We start from the raw sequence: 20,593 nt of genomic DNA on the forward strand, positions 1-20,593 counted from the left end.
CGCTTCCTGCGGCGCGGGGCGGCAGAGCCTGGCCGGCGGGGCCGGGCCGACCGCGGCGGGGGGGGGGGGGGGGGGGCGGGGAGGAGGAGGGGAGAGGAGAGACGGGGAAGGGAGCGCGGGGTAGTGGCGGCAGGAGGAGGAGTCGGTGCTGCCGCCGGATGCTGTGAGGAGGCGCCGCGGCCCCCCTGCGCTGCCGGCCGCTCACCTGAGCGGGCAGGAGGGAGGAGGAGCCGACATTCGCGCTGCGCGGAGCCCGGCGGCGGAGGGGCGGGCGGGAGCGCGACGGGTGGAGGGTCGGCGGGGCGGGCGAGGCCATGGCGCCGGGCGCTTAGCGGGGCCGGCAACGCGGCAGGAGGCTCGAGTCCCGCCGTGTGCGCCTGGCTGCCGACGGGGGCAGCCGGCGGCCTCCGCCGCGGCCTAGGAGAGCGGGCGGCCTTCCCCTCAGCGCGCCGGGCGCGGCGCCGCCGCGGCCAACAAGATGTCCACTCGGACGCCGCTGCCCACCGTCAACGAGCGGGACACGGAGAACGTGAGTGCCGCGCCGGGCCTCCCTCCACCGCGCCCCTTCTCCCTCCCGCCGCCCCCTCTGCAGCCACCTCTCCTCGGCACCTGGCGGCGGCCCGGCCCGTCCTGCCGCCCAGGCCAGGTGCCCGAGGGGTGGGCGGGCCGGGGCCGTCCCTTCGCCCGGCGGGCCGGGCGCTTCCCAGCGCCGACCCGGCACCGCCGCCTGCCCACGCCTCAGGCTCCTCCATGCGGCGCTGCTGGGGCGGGTCCGGCTCGCTGGGCTCCACGTCGCCCCTGCCCGCCCGCGGCCCCGGGCCTCTCGCAGGGTCGGCGGGCGGCCGTCGTTCCACACGGCGGCCGGGCAACCCCTTCGACCCGTTGTGAGGCCGGGCCGGGCCGGGCTGCCCTTATATGTACTTGGCTGGAGCCGGCGCCTGTATGCGCACAGAGACAGTTGGCTCCGGTCCCCCGCCGGGGAGAGGCCTCCGGCCCCCGCGGGCTGCAGGCCGGGCTGCCCTGCCTTTACGCGTTCCCCGTGCCGGGCACCCCGTGCCTGGGTCGGGGCACCCACTCGTGGGCTTTCCAGCTGCCTGGCACTCGTCCCCGTCTTGCTTTGTGGGGTTCAGCCGTACTTGCTCTTTGTTTGGTTTGCACTTTGAAGATGGTCCCCGGCGTTGCTGTTGCTGTATTCCTTCCTCTGTTTTGCTTTGTGTTGCGTTTGAGCTAGGCTGGCTGTCGTCGTGTCCTTGATACCTCCCAAGTTGACTGTATCTTCCTTTGTGCTCAGTTTAAACATCTTTGCGCTCTTCCTCTGCTCCGCCCGGACTCGATGGGAGTGGAAGCGTAGTGTTGTTTTCTGTTCTGGTGGCCTTTGCGCAGAAAACAACTAGTCTTGGTTACAACAGACAAGTGTACCTGAGAAATCTAAATATCCTGGACCGTGTGTGGTTCTGGCCATCGGTAGTGGTTATTTAAGTAGGTGGTAGTATGGGAGCTGTGAAATTTTCGTCTTCCGTGAGGGGACCGATATTTAAAGAGGTATGTTTGGAATGTGTGCTTAGATATCGCTAGCTGCCTTCGGGAAGGTGGCAGATGGCACGGGAGGCAAGAAGGAGTCACGTGAAATTTAACATGTGCGATCACACCCATCTTCTTCATGGGTGGAAAGTGATCAGTAAGAAATGGAGGAAAATGGATTGACCACGGGTTGAAGAAGATGCTTGTTAGTATCACGTCAGTCTATAGAGGCCACCAGTAGGAGCTCATAATGTCTGCTACTGTACAGGCCAAAGCAGCAGGGTCTGCTGAAATAGATTCCTGAATTACATGAAATAAAAAGTGAATACAGGAAAAGGGTTTGGAAGACAAAAGTAACAGAAGTGAGATAATAAAGTTAAAGAAAATAAACCCTAGCTTGGTGTCTTACTGTAATGAGTTTTTAGTGTCTGTTGCTGAGTGGAAATTTAATTGACATAGCAATATCGTCCTGGTAACTAGTTAAATCAAGTAGATGTATTTGGTCTGTCCTTACTCTTAATGAACTGATGTGTCTTGTATTACTGTCAAACAAAAGTAAATTCTTGATGAAAATGAATGTTTAGATTTAATTAAATGACACAGCCCAGGTTTGAGTGGTACGTGCTACACACGAGTCTCGATTTCAAATGCATATAGAAATATAGATGAGAGATAGGTGACAGGAAGGGATAAGAAATATTTATAAATGTATTCAGTCATATAGTACATAAGACTTGCAAAGTACATTTACACGAGACAAATGGCGATATTCTCAAATGTCATCAACTTCTGTAGTACGAAAACTTCAGTTAAGTGTTAGTAGTTAATTTGGAAAATATTATGCTACTTTTGAATGATCTATTTTGACACCTAGAGATAAATTAGGATGATGGTTGTTATTATTTTAGAGTGTGCATTGGATATCTCAAAAAACCCACAGATTTTTACAGGATATCAAAATACTCAAAATTGCTCATTTGCTTGTGAAAATCTTGGCATAAATCTGTAACCGAATACTAATGAATATAATCCTCCAGTCAGATAAGGAGTAAAGAGCCGTGCAGTAGTAAGTTCCCAAATCTGCACAGAGTAATTGGAGTACTGTCATTAGTATGGCGTCTGCTGGGTTTTGAAGCAGAGATCTCAAGGAGGTTGTCACTTCTACCCCTCGGGAAGCCCTCTTTGAATCCCATGGTCTCCTCTACTTAACACCTTTTGCTAAAGTGGCGAGTGTGGGATGGAGGAGGAGGTGGCCCATTGCTGACTTCCCAAACAGCAGCATTCCTTGATTTAAAATGGACTGTGTCCAGGTGAGGCGAGACTCATAATTTACTTTTAATGTGCTTCCTCCTGCTAATAAACACTAATGGACTGGGGAAGTGTTTTTGCTGATGGGTCTCAATGCACAGAGTTTAGTTAGTCCACTCTGGGTAACTGAGGTTCTGGGAAGTCGCAACTAAAAGGAGAAGTTGTTGGAAAGAGTGAGGAGTTAGAGGAGCGTCGGTATGAGTGGCTTTGGCCCAGTAAATAAATCCAGCTTTGTAGTGCATACTTCCAATTCCCAAGTGTGTATATTAGTGAAGCTCTCCTAAGGCCTGCAGCTAATAATGGTGATCTTCAGGAGAGGGCTCTTTTCTTCCTTCTTGTACGCGTGGCCATCTCAGCAGTGTTGCTCCTTTGTGTGACTCTCCAGGGACAGACTGAGGCTCTGTGTCCCGGAGAGAGCTGATTGATGGCTCTGAGTACAAACCTACGTATGTGTCCAGCTGTGCTTTGCACATGGTGTGGGGTGGCTGCATGAAATCACGGGGAACTACCCTACCGCTGCCATCCCCTGTCTCTTGGCAGCTGCTTTGAGTGCTCTTGAAAACAGAAAATAAGTAAAATCTCAGTGTATGCTTTTCTCAGTGAATATACAATCATGGGTTCTGTCATTTGATAGAAAAAACAAAATCTAATAATTGAATGTAGCACCTGTTAAGAATATACATTCCTTGAGGAATTGCGGGAGTTCCCGGTGGGATGCGTGAAAATATGCATGTTTCCATAATTCCTTGTGCCTTTTTATCACACAGCGTGCTTTGAAAATAGCCTAGAAGGCAGAATAAGATCATGTGGCCGATTACCTGATATGGTCTTATCAGAAGGCTGGAGTGAAAGGTACAGGGACCGCCAACAATGGGCAAACAACAGGTGGAGGGAGACAGTGGTTGTGAAACAGGCACCGTGTGTATAGCCCATAGGTCTGCCAGAAATTCGCACCCCCCTTTCTTTTCTCCCCTCCCCTTTTCCTTTTGCTATTCTTTACATCTTCCAGTGTTATGTTTAATTTTTCTACCATATGTCCATAAATATTTTTCAGTGGAAATGTTGCTTCTCTTTCATGGAAGCTAGGCTTAAGGAAACAGAATATGATCGTCAAACCTATTGAATATTTGGTAACTTGGGGAGATGAATGGGCAATTAATCAGTAAAGATTACTTTCATGTCTATTACTGGATTTATTTTTATGTATGGGGTAAGAGTAGTACTCAAAATGATAAATTTTCCTGTGTTTTGGTTTTGTACATGTAACTATTTACAGTTTCCTCTTGATACATTTTAGGTAGGCTGCAGTAGGTAATGTTTCAGTGCATTCAGACACTCGCAGTTGGGGTCAGCTTGGGTGAACTGAGCTTCCCCACCTTTGCTGAGGCTAGAGGAGGAGAAGGACAGGAATCAAAAGCATTGAGCTCTTTTGATTTCATTGAGTTGGTACTAATTAAGGAAAGAGGGGTTTTTATGTTTTCCACTTTGTGCTGTATTGTATCATGTCATTAAATTGTGGAGTTGCCAGAATTAAGGGAAAAGAAATACATCAGTAATACAGTAAAATTATTAAAAATGAAAATGCTGTAATTTGTATTTTCTGACACAAGGCCCGCTTAGTCTGGCATAAAAATAGTAATTGTAATTTAATCTTTTAAAGCTATTACTATTATTTGTGTTGTGGTGTGACCCATCTAGCTAGTTTTAAGGTGTTGTTTTGATTTGTGCTTTTCGTATACATAAAAGTTGGTTAATTCTACTGCAGATATCTAGCATGTTTTAGGTGGAAGAAGGAGCAAACAAGGCAGGAAGTGCTGGGTAACAACACTGGCCCGAGCCTAGGAGGAATGTGGGAATTGTAGTTTCTAGCCAGTGCCACAGGAGAATGATTGAGATGTCATGGCAGAGGTATTTTTAAGGAGGGATAGTGCAGTGACTTATGATCATGTGATCTGCTTCATTATCATAGAAATAATTATAATTTTGACACACGCGCACACACACACTCCCATTTGCAGGCTGGTGAGGGCAGGGCCATGTCTCGGATGCCAGCTCCGAGTGGGTGTGGTTAAGGATTACTTTCCGATAGTGGGGGCAAGTAGACAGCTGCATTTTAAAAAAGGAAAAAAAATGATCAGGGCAAGAGATAATGGAGGGTGGAATGGAGTAGTCAAGTTGGGGTAATAATAATTATACTATCTTTGATTTCTTTCTGGTTTACTTTTCCTTCTGGATTTGCTTTTGCACAATAAGAACACATGGTTTTGATTTGGACAGAGGGGGCATGGGAGAAAGTATCTGACAAGAATTCTTTCATTTAGTGCCTTAAGCAGAAGAATGGCCTAGTTTCCAAGTCTTATGGGTTCAAGAGTACAGCTGTATCTTTCTTATCCACAGGAGAGGGGCTTTAGCAAAGTGGAGAACGCCTGTGTTTTTCCCTTGTAAAACTATTTGCCATGATGATAAATACGCCATTAGGTTGTATGCTTATTTAAATGGTAAGAACAGGGTATGTTCTCCTAATCTTATTTTGAAGGTTTGTGTTTTCTCTGTGCAGACTTAGACTTTTGCTTTGGCCTGGTTCAGGTCCTGGACAAGCTCCTATGTTGTGGGGTAAAACACATCTAGCTAGAGCATTATGCATGGAGAGTGCAAGGTTCATTTGGAAGTATGTTGCCCATTTTGAAGTTAACTTTCTATGCGAATTCAAGAGAGTCATGGGACAGGTGATATAGATGTTTAGGTTTCATTTTTGTTCTGTAAAGAGAAGTATTTTGAAACAAATGAGTGAAAATGTAGCTTCATGGTCCAGTGCCCTTTCTAGGCATCATAGAAGAGGATACAGTGTTAAGATTCAGAAGGGCTTAAAGTAGTTTGATCGTACTGCTTGTTTCATTTCATACTTCATGGGGCTTTTGAGGTTCATAGGTAAACATAAAGTTAGATTGTTTGTGGTTGGCACTCTGAAAGCTGTACTTTACGTGGTCAGTGGAGTTAAACGCTGAACTGGAACAAGGAGATTATGTTCCATGGAGCCTTGTTATTGGTGGGGTTTCTACCATTGTATTTTTCTGGTCATGTGGACTTATTGCTTATATTAATATAGCTATTTTAATTTTCTAACTTGGCACGTAAAATATTTTAATCATTGATAAAGGTGGGATTTTTTTTTCCCTGTGGCACCCAATTATATTTGGAAATTCATGTTTCTACTATAAAGATGGTAAGTTTTGACCATCACAATTGCTGTTGTTTAGCAGAGGGAGCTCCTGCTAACTTCTAATTGATATCAGTAAACACAGAAAAAGTAGTAATTTAATGATACGCTGATTTCTGTAAAAGTTATGTTTTCAGTGGCTTGTTCTTGGAAAGGTTTTTTTGCGTGTTCTTAGAACTTAGTGTAGACCTAGCCTTAACATCTTACTGAAGCTTGAGAGAGAAACTTAAATACCGTTTTCCAGTAGACCAGATTCCTTGAGAAAATCATCTTCTAAAAAGGAGGGATGATTTTGCTATAAATGTGGAACTAGCAATCTATGATGCAGCTAAAGCCCTAAGACAGATTTCTTACAAATTGGCCTACTAACAACAGCGTGAGAGTTATCACAACATTTGAAAAGTTTGCTCTATCAGAGAAAGCATTTTATAACTCCTGTTTAGATATTATCTTTTAGTAGTATCAACCTTTTTTAAATACACATTTATGTTTTGTGCTGCACTCCAGGTTAAATATGCGATTTGTAAGATGCTGCAGACAGTGCCATGTTTCAAACTTGGCTTGTTTGTGTTGTAGTCCTGACACAATTTTCTTGTTGTTGTTGAAATCACAATGCTTGCTTTTTGTTGTGAGTTTTTTTGTTTGGTTGGGATTTTTTTTTAAGCTTTCTAGAACTTTAGAAACACAAAAAAAGACTTGTTAATGACTTAATTTTTTTGTAGGTCTTCGTTCTCAAATGTTTTACCCCCCTCTAGTATAGAGGGTATCACTGTAGGTAGTGATAAATTTAGAAAAAATGTTCTCCACGGTCAGATGTTTCTGAGAACAACTATAAAAGCAGAAAAGTTACATCAAAACATTCCCATCATTCAGTGTAATGAATATAATACAAATGAATCTGAGTTTTAATAATAAGCTCTTACTCCACATCAACTACCAAGCCTGTTTTTTCTATGGTTTTCACATTCTAAAGTAACATTTTTTGTGTGTGTTCTTTCTGTTCAGTGCTCGACAGAGCTTTGAATTGGGCCAGAGAATTTATCCTTTTTTGTTTTTCTGTTAAAAACTTAGTAAAACAGTAAATTCAAAGGATTGCTGAGTTGGCAAGGTCAGTTTAAGACTTCATAGCTGTATGTGAGGGTACAGCTTAGGTTGTTGTGGTGAGCATGATAGAAAATGTAAGGTTGGAAATTCCAAGAGGATAAGATGGTGCTGCTTCTTAAGGGAGGCTTTCCTGTGCTGCTTTCATCTTATTTTTTTCTACTTAGTGACCAAAGATGCGATAGTTATCAAGGTAAAATATTTTAAGACAGAAGCACTGGAAAGTACTCTTTGTGCTTAGCATAATTCTGCTTCTTGAACTGAGAGATGGCAACTGAAAAAAAGGCTTGTTTTTTTGGTTTGAGGAGTTGGTTTGTTTTGTAGTGGTGGGTTTGTTCTGTTGTGTGTTTGGTGGGGTTTTTTTGCAGATAAGCGTTTTGTCAGTGACTCTTTTAGGTATGCTTTCAAACACCAGCTTATGCTGAAAGGCATATGTTCACAGTTGTAGTAAGGCATCTGCACAGTTAAATTCAGCTGAGCTACAATTAACCTTTAAGGCAATGAACTGGACGTGCTCCTGGAGCAGTGCCGTGGCTTAGGCTGTAATGCTTGATCAATAGAGTGTACTTGTAAAACCCAAAAGCGCAGGTTTTCTGTGCCCCTCTGTAGAAGGGAAGATCAGTGCGTACTAAAATCCTCGATCTTGTAAGGACAGCTGATCGACATTCACTTTACATCGTTTAAATCATCATGCAAAGCAGGCTCTCTGTTCTGCTGGAATGAATGCATTATCTGTGTGGTTTCAAGTTCTTGTATTTGTTGTTTGTTGCAAATGGATCAAGGAAAAATAATTTTCCTGCTTTTCTCTAGCCATTCCTATGCTTTTGGGACATTTTAGGTGTGGGTGACACAATGAGAAGCATGTACACTTTTAAAGACTCCTCCTGGGCTGTTGGAGGTTTAAGTGCTCAGTACCAGTGATTTTTGTGTGCAAACTGTTTCAAGGTTGCAACTTTCTGTTGCTTCACTCTTGCTTTTTTCAAAAGTATCAGAAAGAGGATTCTAGGTTACAGAAAGCTTGAGCAAGTTCAATTTCCAAGCTGTGTAATAAATCTAAAGAAGCACTGGGAGAGGGAAGTGGTAAAACATTCTTTAAATTGTACAGTCATTTTGAGTGCCCGGTAAGTATAATACCCCATACACGTGTTCATAGCCCTAATGATTTCTTGGGTAAGGATTGATAAATGTAGTTGAGTTAAACTGAGGAGCAGGTGAAACATATTCATGACTTCCGGTCAGCACCTGCCTTGTTCACCATGACCGTAGTTCTACCGTGGCAGTAAACAGAATATTAATCCTGGTTTACGTTTAAACACCTGACTTTCAGAATTCACAAAAGTAGAAAAATGCTGATCTTTGTAATCAGAGCAGAGGGTGATATCCAAACTTAGGATGTATTTTCATCCATCCAGTATAAGGAGCTTTGTCCAGTTGTGTTGCAGAACTGTGTTCTAATTATACGTAGCTATCATACGGATAGTTCAAATAAGATGGAACTTTATTTCACCTCTGAAGAAGGCACTTGTGTAGTAGCTGAACATATGAAGTTACTGGATTGCCCATGGCAGTCTTCAGCAAGAGCTGATAATGATAAATTTACTGGTGACAAAGTCTAATTGTTTTTGTGTTATAAAGCAATAGTAGTGCATGATAACTTTTAAAATCTCAAGCAGAGGGAAAATTAGGCAAGGTTGTTAGAGAGAAGTGTTATCTTTCATTAGACAGATGCGGTTGGATAAAATAGATTAGATTTGGATTGATTAGGCTCTAGCAAGGCTTGCTGTAAAGGCGCCTGCCAAAGGCTAACCTCATGGTAAAACCTGTAGTGCCTCTGCAGGAGGACCCACACTTTACTCATGATGCAGTAAAACACACACCTTCTTGTAAGTGGAGACACAGCCTTAGTCACTGCAATAGAGTGTTATTTTCAGCTCTCTTAGAAGCTTTCCTCCCAGCTTCCTCCTTTCCCTTCTGTTGGTTCCTATCTTTTCCATCTTAACCAAGTACTTTAGGAACACAGTAGAAGAAAAATAAAGTAAAACATGTTTTCCTTGTATCCAACCAGGCCCCTTTTTCAGAGGGAAAAAGGCCATCTATTTGTAAACTTACTGATGAGGGTTCTTTCATAACCGTTTTCCTTATTTATTCCCTCGTATTGACCACTTTAAGCATAATGATAGTCTATAGTATGCTGTTACAGTCTGCTGCTCAAGCAGCTTTATCCTTACATACTTCCCAATATCTGTGTCTGAGGTTCCACTAGCCCATGTGGTTAGTGGAATGGTGCTGGCCATTCAATACCTGTAATTTCCTATTTTACTGCATTCTTGTCATGTGTCATTGTGTGTGTGTGTCCCCTCCACTTGTTTTCCCCCATGTTTTGCTTACTAACATGCTTTTTATGCTTGAGCTTGTGTACTTGTTGCCAACTGCCTTATGCTTCTCACTCTTTCTGGGACCGTTTCCAGTTTTGCTTGTTTAATGACATGAGCAAAACCAATACAACACTTTACTAAAGCTGTGTAGTTGTAGCTGCTGTTTATCGTTCAAGTAATGTCCTTTATATGAATCCCAAGAAGCATTTCAGTGAGGGAATAATCTGAATTGTAAAGCTAAAGGGAGTGAAGAAATGCTGTGCTGTGGGTGGGTTGGGGACAGTTGTTTCCGTTTGGGGGGTTCTTCTGGAAATTATTAGCAAAAAGGATTGTTATGACTTTAAATACTCAGCAGTTAGACTATATTATCCTCACTCTGAATTTCCTTCCCTCCCCACTAGTAAAGTTACTGTGCTTTATTCTTTCAGATAACAGAAGAGAGGAACCAAAGCTTTATAACGTTTAATTAGAAAGGACATGCAATTTTCTAGTGTCATTTGTAAAGAGAGATTTTCTTTGTAAACTCAGCAGGTACATGAGGAATTTAGTGTTCAGAATTGCAGGGTTAGGGAAGTGAAGCGGAGGGTGTGCTGCATGCAGTACGTGTAGCAGCAGTGTAAATCACTTGTGCTTAAACAGTAAATATCTGAAATTCCTTTTGAGAGTGCATGCTTGGCTTCAGTTGTATATAAGTATCTCTATAACTTAGATGTTTCTGTCATTACTTAAAATAAGCAGAGGCATGGCTCAACAGTTCAGAGAATCTTGTGGATTAAGAGTCTGATTTTTGCTGTGGAAATTAGCTCTGCCTGTTAAATGCTGCCTTGAGCTATTCCAGAGGATATGGTTGTTTTCTGCAAATGGATTACATGTGTAATGTATTTACTCATATCTCTATTCCAGATAATATTATCGATTGAAGGTAATAGAATTCTTTAAAGCATTTGGGGTTTTAATAAGATTTTTTTTTCCCAACAGTAGTCAGGTTTCCTTCCCCCTGCAATTAGCACAGTCATACTATCTACTGGTGGCTTAAAAAAAAAAGTTAGAATCATAGAATCACTTAGGTTGGAAGAGACCTTTAAGACCACTAAGTCTTGGTGAAGGGGCTAAAATATTTTCTCTTTATGCTCAGACTCCAGAAAAAACCCAACTGTATTCATTAAATGCAATGAAATACATACAGAAATTATCAATAAAACTTTCTCTGAGTAGTCTTTACCAGGCATACCTATATATAATAGCTTTTCAAATTTGCTTTTCTTAATCTGATATTAAATGAACAAGGCTGGCTGCTTTTTAGAGTTCTTTCTTTCAATGATGGATGTAACATGCACATGAACAAAGAAAATTTATGAAAGCACTTCACAGTGAAGCTCTTGCTCCATCTACTGCGTAGTCCAGAGAAATCTTATCTACAGAAAGGTGGTATGAGCAGTGAGGGTCGATCTAATAGAGATGCTGGAATTAGTCAGTGGAAGACGTAATTGTTAGAGAGTGTATGCCTACAGCAGTGTTCATAGGCCAAGGGAAATGTAATCCTCAACCCATGTAAACTGAAGTAGACTGATAAAAACTGCACTTAAAGCTCCCTTTTAAGAAAACTAGTCTTGCTTAGCCGGTAATTGCAGAAATACAGCGTTTGTATCAAAATCAGATTTGTTTTTTTCTAATACTACAAAACAAAACACTGATTGTTGTTGGGTTTGTTATTTTGTTTGGGTATCCTTCTGTAAAACTTTGTATTTTTCTGCCCTGTACAAGCTTTTTCACTGTTGCTCATCAGTCCACTTCCTAGTGGTGTATAAAAATAATTCTATTTAAACAAAATTTTGAAGTGAGTGATGTCAAGCCTTCTGGGGTAGCATAGAAGAGGCAAACTGGATTCCTGTATCCATCTGTTTGTTTTCATTCACTTCCCTTAGTAATTACTAACCTGAAAAACCTGAATTAAATATAGCAATTGATTATTAGGCTAAAGTTATTATCATAGAGTGAAATATTGATGGTGCAGGGGCCATTTTCCTTACATTGCCTTAATTGAAGATATTTTTGAAGACCAGATCTGTATGTGACAAACAGAAAAATAAAAGGAGGCAAACTGGGAGAATGTCAAGTATATTGGCAAGTAGTACAGTTATATGTTGGAGTTAAGTTAAGTTGGGAAAAGGTGGAAAGCTGTGCCTGATTTCAGATCAGCTGTTGAGTGATGGGAAGATGGTAGGAGATGAATAGATTCTTTGTCAGCTGCTTGTTGAAACAAGAAACATATTTAATGCAATAGGTCTTATCCCATGGATTGGGATTCTAGTTGGTTTGGTAAATGAAAAGAAAAAATATTACAGATGGAGTTTCCCAGTGAGCCTGTGATAATTTAAGGATCTCAACACTGTATAAGGGGTATGTGGTTGTATCTCCTCCAGTGCTGTGGCTTTTCTCATCTTTTTAGAGGCAAGGAGCATCTTGGGACTGTGGGTGAGAGAGGGACCCTTGGCCAGCTGATGGGGAAGAGAAAGTATAATATTGCTGTCTGACCCGGTCTAAGACTTGAAATAATTCTGTGATGTCCATTTGAAATCTGCATAAGGATGACTCTCCTTTAAGGTTTTTAGGATAGATTTGCAATTGCTGGTGGGGAAATTAGACAGTCCCTGTCACCTGCTGACACTGCCCTCTGGTTCCTGTAACTTCATAGATTTCCTGACTTTTTCTTCCTTAAGACTGACTTAAATTAATTCCCGTTTTAATACAAGGCAGCATCTGATTGGGTAAGCCACCTCAGCTGGGGACTTCCAGGCTGTAAGGCATATTGCTCTAGTGTTATCCAAACTGTTTTGATGCCCAGCTCAAGGCAGAACCAAGAGTTGACACTGCTAATGGTGAGCCAGCATTACTACTACTGATTATTTGCTGTACCTTGCCATCTAGACAAGGAAGTCTGGAAATGCCTGATTTTGACAGCTTGCAGGCTGGGGTAGTGTCTAAAAACCATAGCTGGGGATCTGGGATTCCTCGTCCACTGAGGACTAAAGGAAGTCATGCTTCTTTTCTTCTTTTCTTTTTTTTTTTTCTTTTTCTTTTTTTTTTGGATGTGTAATTTTTTCCTACTGTTGGTTTGGCTGCTTGTTTTCATTTTGAATACATATTAGTTTTTGTTCAGCCCTTTAATCATAGATTCTTTGGCTTGTATTCTTAAATTTTATACATATCTATATATGCGCAGTCATTATTTCTTCCACATTTTCTTACCTTTTTATTTTAACGGGCTGGGTAACTCCAGCATCTATTGTGTTTAATACTCTCTTAGCATTCTGTGATGTGTTTTCTTCGGTTTCCTTTGCTGACTTATGTAATGCAAACTGTTTCATTTGTTAATTATTTTTCTTGTGATTGACTTTTACATCTCAGCTATATTCGTGGCTCCTGTTCATGGGTTGAACTCAGCCCATTGTTAGATATCTTTGGTGTATAATTATTGTATCTACCAGTTTAAAGCGTATAAAGAAATGTGTTCCTTTTTTTTTCCCTAGGTATATTACATACTTCACAAAGTGCTTGAGGAATGTTGCTGCTGTTTGCCTTCGTCCTTTTCTCAATTTAGCTCCTAGTTGCATATATTTTTAAAGTGCTAATTTATGGTAGTTGGTGATCATAAATAATTGAATCTCAAAGGCTAAAGTTGATGGTTGCATGAGTTTAGAAACCAGGGGCTCAGAAGAGATTGTAGTCTGAGCTCTGTGTAGAGTGCACTCTTTGATCATAAGATATGAGCTGATCCAAGGGGCCTACAGTGTTTGGACAGCTTAAAGTTAAGCATAAATCTGTGCAAGGCTAGGAATATATTTGTCAAGTTGAAATGTGGTGTAGCATTATCCACATAAAGGTAAATAGTTTCTACAGCCCAACTGAGGACTTTCTATTTGATCTGTTAATTAACACGTATGAAAAACAGGGCAAAGAACACTCAGCAGAAGACTGTCTTCATTTTGCTTTGTTTTTTTTTCTTTGAGTTCACCATGCCCTACTATACAAGCTGGCTTGGATACATCATCATAATCTTGCTCTGTATGTAAATCATGGTTTATGCTTTCAAAAGACTAACTGGGTTTAGTGGTATCCTTATAACTTCATCTGCAGCTTCTACCATCAGATCAGAGCTCTGCTAGACTGTTCTTAGTAGACAAAACTATTGTAACTGAATGCTGCTTGAGTGCAAGCTCATTGGTAGAAGTGTCCTACACCAGCTAAGGTACTTCCTCTTCTTAGGAAGGTGGTTGGCTTTCATATGCCAAAATCTGCATCACTCCTCAGAGTCAACTTTTGTGTCAGTGTTTATGAAAAAGCATGTCTGCAGAAAACTGAGTCTGGTTATACCCTGGCTTAAACATTAAAACTGCAGGTCTTTGGCAGATGGGGTCCTGTAGGCATGCTGCACCTCAGTCTTCTGAAGCAGCACTTGTTAATGATATCAGAAGGCCTTGCTGCAGAGAGATGGACCAGAAAAAAACTAAGCCACTATGTTCTAGTGCCAGAAGCCATAAAAGTGCTGTTCAGGTCAGGAAGGATTCCCTGCCTCTCCCCTGAAGGGTGCAGCTTTTGTGGAAAGGCATGAAGTAGGCCCTATTAATCTGATGTTGGTCTGTGCGTTTCCCCCCCACCCCCTTTTAATTCTCATAATTAACTGGTTGCCCGAATACTTTTAGATACATTTGTGTTGTATGAAGGGAAATATTAAGATGAGTCTCCGTACTCTTTAGATTAGACTTCCAAGATCCTTGAAAGATTTATGTCAAAAGAAGGTTGGGAAATCCTTCTAAATATTGGGTAACTTAATTTGAAACATAGCTTGATACGACCTTCAGACGTTGCGGAGTCCTGCATAGCCCTACAGTTTCTTTTCTATGACGCGTGCATCAATTAGTATGTATTGCCATCAGGTTGGATCTTCTAATTGGTCATCTCTTCACTTTTTAGAAGCAGGCTTTACTTTTGAAAGTTAATAAGACCTTGAGGTAAAATAGTATTCAAAATAAGATGATCTGTCTTGATTGATTCTTCATTGGATCCATTGGATGAATCCTGTAATGGGGATGTCAAGACTTCAGCAACGCTGTCTGGCTTGCCAAAGGAGTAGCTTAATTTTCTCTTTTATTGAGCAGAAATGTTAAGGGTGCTTTGCCCATGCATGTCACTCCTGAAGGGTAGCTTCTTAAGCTCGTACTATGTGCTCTTCTGTCTCACACAGCCAGTGCAGGTAAACACCACAAATAAGTCATCTTATTTGTTTGCAGGATTTCTTTTGTTTGGGTTTGGGTGTCTTTTGGGTTTTTTGCTCAGTCCTTCTGGGTTTTTTTTTACCTTGTTGTGGAATTGAAATAAGTATCCTAGCTACTTCATTAGCAGTATTGATTTGTCTCCTTATTAGCAAGAAATGCAGTGTGATCAATTTTTTCACAGCTTGGTTCCACGAGAGCTTAATGCCTTCCCAGTGCTAGGTGTTCCCCTTTCTCCTTGGGCTTGCAGTGATGCTTGTGAAGCTGTCTGGAGGTTACCCTGGTAGAAGAGATGCTGGGTTTTGTCTGGCTTGGCTCCCTGTGGTGACTGACCCAGCGGCAGTGCAGTTGCAAGTGGGTGCAGACATGTGAGCAGTGGTGGGTCAGCTTCAGCAGCTATCATGCTGCATGTGGACACTCTGGATTCCAGAGCTGTTTTAGGTATGCAATCAGTAAGGAAAAAATTCCCATTTCATAAACTTGAGGAGAAATAATGAGTTGGGATTCAGAGCCTGGTCCCAATTAGCTGTGTGTATGCTTTCCTTCTGTAGAAAAAATAGCTGGACCAGAAGACTGGTTGTTTGATTGTGTCAGAGTGTTGATGCTACAGTCTGTTTGCTACCTTGTGAGTACATCTTGCCTCTTGCTGCTGTCTGGAGGAGAGCCTCAGGTTTCCAGATTGTGGTCTTCAGACTGTAGAAACAGCCCTTTCCCCTCACTTTTGAAGTTTGATATTAAGGCATTTTCCACTTCTTGTACTCCAGCAAATATTTGAGAATCTCCATCTGCTTGATTTGATCTGAACTATAAATGGTTTTGTGCCTCTTCACCTGCCTTTCATCAGGCCAGTTGAAAAGTGAACTGGCTGCTTCATTTGTAAGCACAATAAAAACTGCCAGCTTCCTTTGCCAGAAGTTTCACTTTCTGGGTGTGTTCCTGTTCTTGGTTGGTTCAATAATGATCGACATGAGCATTTCATTTTCTTTTTGTTTTACTGAGGGTTTTTGAACAGTTGAGTGCTGTGGCATTCAGCAGCAGTGTCCTGTAGCTGCCTGTATCTTCAAGTGCTGGCAAAATGTCCTAGGTGAGCTGGGAATGCTCACTGGGAGCTCTGTGCTGCCAGGTTTGAAGATCTCATGAAATAAGTCAAAAAAAGACTGATGAGGTTAAAGTGATCACCTCCTGAGGAAAGAGCAGGGCTGACAAGGAACGTTGAGAGAACTGTCTCTGTGTGAAGGGCAGTGTTCAAATATGTCCAGGAGGTTGCATCAGGAATAGCCTGCCTTCCTTCCTCCCTTCCTCCCTTCCTCCCTTCCCTCCCTTCCCTCCCTTCCCTCCCTTCCCTCCCTTCCCTCCCTTCCCTCCCTTCCCTCCCTTCCCTCCCTTCCCTCCCTTCCCTCCCTTCCCTCCCTTCCCTCCCTTCCCTCCCTTCCCTCCCTTCCCTCCCTTCCCTCCCTTCCCTCCCTTCCCTCCCTTCCCTCCCTTCCCTCCCTTCCCTCCCTTCCCTCCCCCATAAGTGCATTGGTGTTAGATGTCGAGGGTGACGGATGGCAGCCATTTTTTCTTGACAAGGTAGGAAATGTTCTATTCTTTTACTTGGTAGGGCTTCCAGTATTGTACCAAATGACAAATTAAAAGAAGAGGGTTTTTTTAAGAAACACTTCCACCCCACCTTCCCCCTTGCTCCCCACCTGTGGCTTTCTGCAGAAGCCTTTAGCTGTCTAGTCTCAGTTTTCACTGGGACTACAGAGAGGGTTCAGTTTTACTGTAGCAATTAATGGAGATGATATGGCCAACTGTCCTGAATTAGCCCTGGAAAATCTTGTTTGTGTGTTTGGGATGAGTCAGGAAGGAAAGTGCCAGGTTGAAATATCTGTGCCAATTCTGAGTGAAATGGAACAAAGGCAGGCAGGTCCTGTTCTTCTGCACCTGTACGCCTGGCCATGCTGAGGGCTGCCAGCCCGGGGAGAGGAGGAAGCGCGAGCTGAGTTTGGGTTACAAGACCTGATTTAATGCTGTGAAGGTATTCGTTTTTCTGAAATGTTTTGGCTGACTTCTCAGGGGAGGACCAATGCATTTTTTTACTTTTTTTTTTTTTAATTGTTTAAGTATAAAGTATCTGTGATTCCATTTGATAATGAACTCTACCCTCCCGTATGACATTACTGTTGTGTTTAACCCCCCCCCCCCCAACAAACCCACCTCACACCACAAACCTGGAGCAAGCTTACATGGACAGGATTTATGATGGGTTAGTGTCACCATACGAAAATTACAAGTAGTCATACAGGTATGAAGAACCTTGCCTGAACTTCTGAAACCCATCAGTTAGCTGGAAATGGTGCTGCACTAGTAGATGGTGAACTGTTTTGTGTCCTAGATGGCTTCAAGTATGGAGCTGTAAACATTGCATCATGTGTAGTTTGTGATTAGAAAAACAGCTCTGTCTTGAAGTTGACAAACTTACTTCTGATATTTCTCACAAAGCAATGTTGAGGACTTAAATCCCAAACAAAACAAAAAATCCCACCAATACTATTGTAACAAGCACAGGAAAAGACTTATTCAGTGTTCAGTAGAAGTTAACCTATCACCACCAGAGATGTATGCTTTAGAAAGGAATCTTTATTGTGTATTGACATTAAGGGGGTTTATTTCACCTTGCGGTAGAAATGTTTTACTGTTAGCTTTGAAGTGTTTTTTTCCAAATACAGAATGTTACAGTTAGAAAGAAAAGGAGATACAGAAAAAGAGGAAGGGGAAGTTATTTTAATTAGTGTCACACTTGGTACTCCATGTTTATAGTTTGGATTTTTAAAGAAAATGTTCTATAAAATGCTTTTGGGAGTTACAACATCAGTTAATGAAATGTTTCCATAGGCTTGACTGGGGCCAGCTTTATTCAAAAGCATTGTTACTTATTGCTGATAGCTTCAAGCCTTTTCAAAAGTTCATGCCTGGAATTCCTACATATTATGTAAACCTGATATAAATGGAAAGATGCATATGCATGTGTTTTATTTTCTTCCCCATCACTTCTGGAAAGCCTGTGTGAACAGGCTCAGGGTATGGGTACGAGTTCAAGACAAAGGTCACTGTTCTGTCTGATTCTGTCATGCCTCTGTCATGCATTGACCTTGGTATCTGACTTAAAATCTATATACACTTTTTCTCCTTGCTGTGCATTTTGTTTCTTGGGTTTAGCTGAGCTGAGTCCTGCATATTACCCTCTTTTGGTGGAGTTGGGTGATGGCTTTGTTGTTTTTGGTAGCGAGGTTTCTATCATGCATTCCCAATCTAGTATGCACTTCATTGCTGATAACAAATTATGAAAAGAATCATGTGTGCATACATTCAGTCTTTTTAATTGCCCCCTCCAAAACATTTTTTCATGTTTAAGAGGTATGAAAAATTAGATAGTGCTTTATTTAATGTTCTGATTGAGGTCAGAGGTGCTTCAGTAATTGCAGTATGATGCAACAGGTACGTGTGGCAAGAGTAAGTTGTGGTTTTGTGTAGATGTGAGATTTACCTGGAAGAGGAGTGAACTCCCTTCTGGCACTAGCTGATGGATCAGGTACTGTCATCTTGTGCATTTCAGAGTTGCATCATGCTTCATACCTGTCAACTTGAACTTCTTGACGTTCTTGATGTGCAGTGCAGAAGCTGAGCACTGCACATCTACAACATTTCTGTTGTAGTCTACACTGAGGTTTACCAAGACCTTTCAGAAAACTGGACTCTTGTAGTTGAGTGTGACTGCTACTTCAGCAAAAGAAACAGACTTGCTCAAGGTGGCTTGCTAGAAGCTCCTAGCCCTTAAAGAACAGCAAGTAGTTAAACATGAAAACAGCGGGATGTCCAGGACATTACTTCTCATCTCTCTCCCCTTTCCTTCCCCTGTATTGGGAATCAAAGCTGTTGCAGGTCAGAGCCAATTAGAAGCCTCTTCTAAAGCCTCCAGACTCCCCCAGTCTGGGCTAGCTCTTTTGATTACCTTGCAGGATGGCAGCCGTTAAATGCTCATGTGTCAGGCACATGTTTGGAGATGGGAATACAAAAACTGGATGGAGGAAACTTAGTTCTGAACAGGAGATGATATTGAGCGAGACAGCGTGATAATGGACCTTTTCTAGCACTGTGTGTGCATACTTTGCTTCCACGGGCTGATAGGACCAAGGAATGTGTCTGGTGGTAATTCAAGAAGGGGAAAATTCAGGACTAAGGTATTTGTTTAATCAAGTCTGGTGTATTTGTAGGCAGATAGATGTGTGGAAGTTACCCCATTACTCAGAAGGGTTATAGAGGCCCTCAGTGGTGTTTGACTGAGAGAGACTGTGTGGTTTGGGGGGGCTACTTAAGACTAAGGTGTAAGAGTGATACACATGATGATGCAAGTTTAATTACTGCATATGGCAAAAGGATGCTGTCATGGTTTTACCCCGGCTGAGAGCTGAGATCCATGCAGCTGCCTGCTCTTTAAAGGAAAAGAGCAGGGGAAGAGGTGGGGGGGGAGGGGGGGGGGCGTGGGGTGGGGGAAGGGAAGGGAAAAGGAAGGGGCAAATAACCCCAAAACCAAGAAACCAAAAACCCGTGGGTTGGGATAAGGAAAGTTTACTAAAATAGCAGAAAGATAAAATATAAGAATGCTAACAGGACTTCAGAGCAAAAAATATATGAAGCTGTTGATACACAATGCACTTTCTCACCGAACCCACAGCTCCGGCCGTGCCACTCAGAGCCGTCCCGGAACCCGACCGTCCCCCAAAAACCACGCGTCCTGGAGTGTCCTGCTCCTTCTCCCATCAGCCCCCCTTTATACTGAGCATGACATAATTGGCACGGAATACTCTCTTTGGTCAGTTTGGGTCACCTGTCGTGGCTTTGCCCCTCCTTTCTCATGAATAGAGAAATACGCAGAGCTGAGAGTCTCTGACTGCTTGACACAACTAAAAACATCAGGGGGTTATCAGCACTGCTTTCATTTTAACTCTCAAACACAGCATTCCATCTGCTGCTACAAAAGAAGTTAACTCCATCCTGACTGAAACCAGGACATTATGTAAAGCAGAGAAGCACACACTTAGTATCTGATTAGTGGGGTTAGCTCTTCTGCACTTTGTCAAAGATAATGTGTCTGGGCATAGGGTCATCTTACTTCTGCAAAACTTCCTTGGGTAAACAAGGAAAACAATAGCTTTGTGTCTGAGGGAAGCAATGGGTCAGGTGAACTCTTGTGATTTTAGTGCCATTGACTTTCTGTAATAACTCTAATGGAACATGTCAGAAACAGACCTACCCTGGAGTGCTAAGTGTTAATTGAGCTCTCTTCAGTTGCAATCTAAAACTGAAAGCTAGAATTACTTTTTTTTTTTGAGATTGATGGAAGAAGTGATGGATTTTGTTTGCATGGATTTTTTTTCTTGGTGGAGTAATGTGCAAAATAACTAAAAGGCTGCTCAAATACACTGTTTCAGCTCTAAACCTTTGTTATTGCTGCACCTTTTATTTAACATTGCATATTATTTTTTTAAAATCTAATTTTATGTTGATTTTTAGACATTTTATTTAACACTATGTTTATGTTGATTTTTAGACATTTTATTTAACACTGACATAAACTGAACATATAGAGAAATATGTTTATAATGTACTAGTAAGGTAGTGTTTCCCACTACATTGCTTAGGTGTTAGTATATATATATACACACGTGCAGATATATATACACATATATGTTAAGATATGTTACGAAGGTATCTAGAGAAGTATCGGAATCTCTAATTAACATCTGGTGTAG

The 20,593-nt window shown here is 42.1% G+C and overlaps 1 protein-coding gene across 6 annotated transcripts in view; it reads left to right on the top strand.

Moving 5' to 3' along the window:
- Nucleotides 1-423: 423 nt before the first annotated feature.
- The window catches only part of MARK1 (microtubule affinity regulating kinase 1), a 58,165-nt gene continuing 37,995 nt past the window's right edge, over nucleotides 424-20,593 (top strand). For all 6 annotated transcript variants that reach the window (XM_084262235.1, XM_084262237.1, XM_084262236.1 and 3 more), the window contains exon 1: nucleotides 424-529. In XM_084262235.1, the coding sequence (XP_084118361.1) occupies nucleotides 479-529 (51 nt within the window). In that variant the 5' untranslated portion in view covers nucleotides 424-478. The remainder of the gene's footprint in view (nucleotides 530-20,593) is intronic.

Source organism: Gallinula chloropus (assembly GCF_964237585.1).
Source record: "Gallinula chloropus genome assembly, chromosome: 3".
NCBI classification, from domain to species: domain Eukaryota; kingdom Metazoa; phylum Chordata; class Aves; order Gruiformes; family Rallidae; genus Gallinula; species Gallinula chloropus.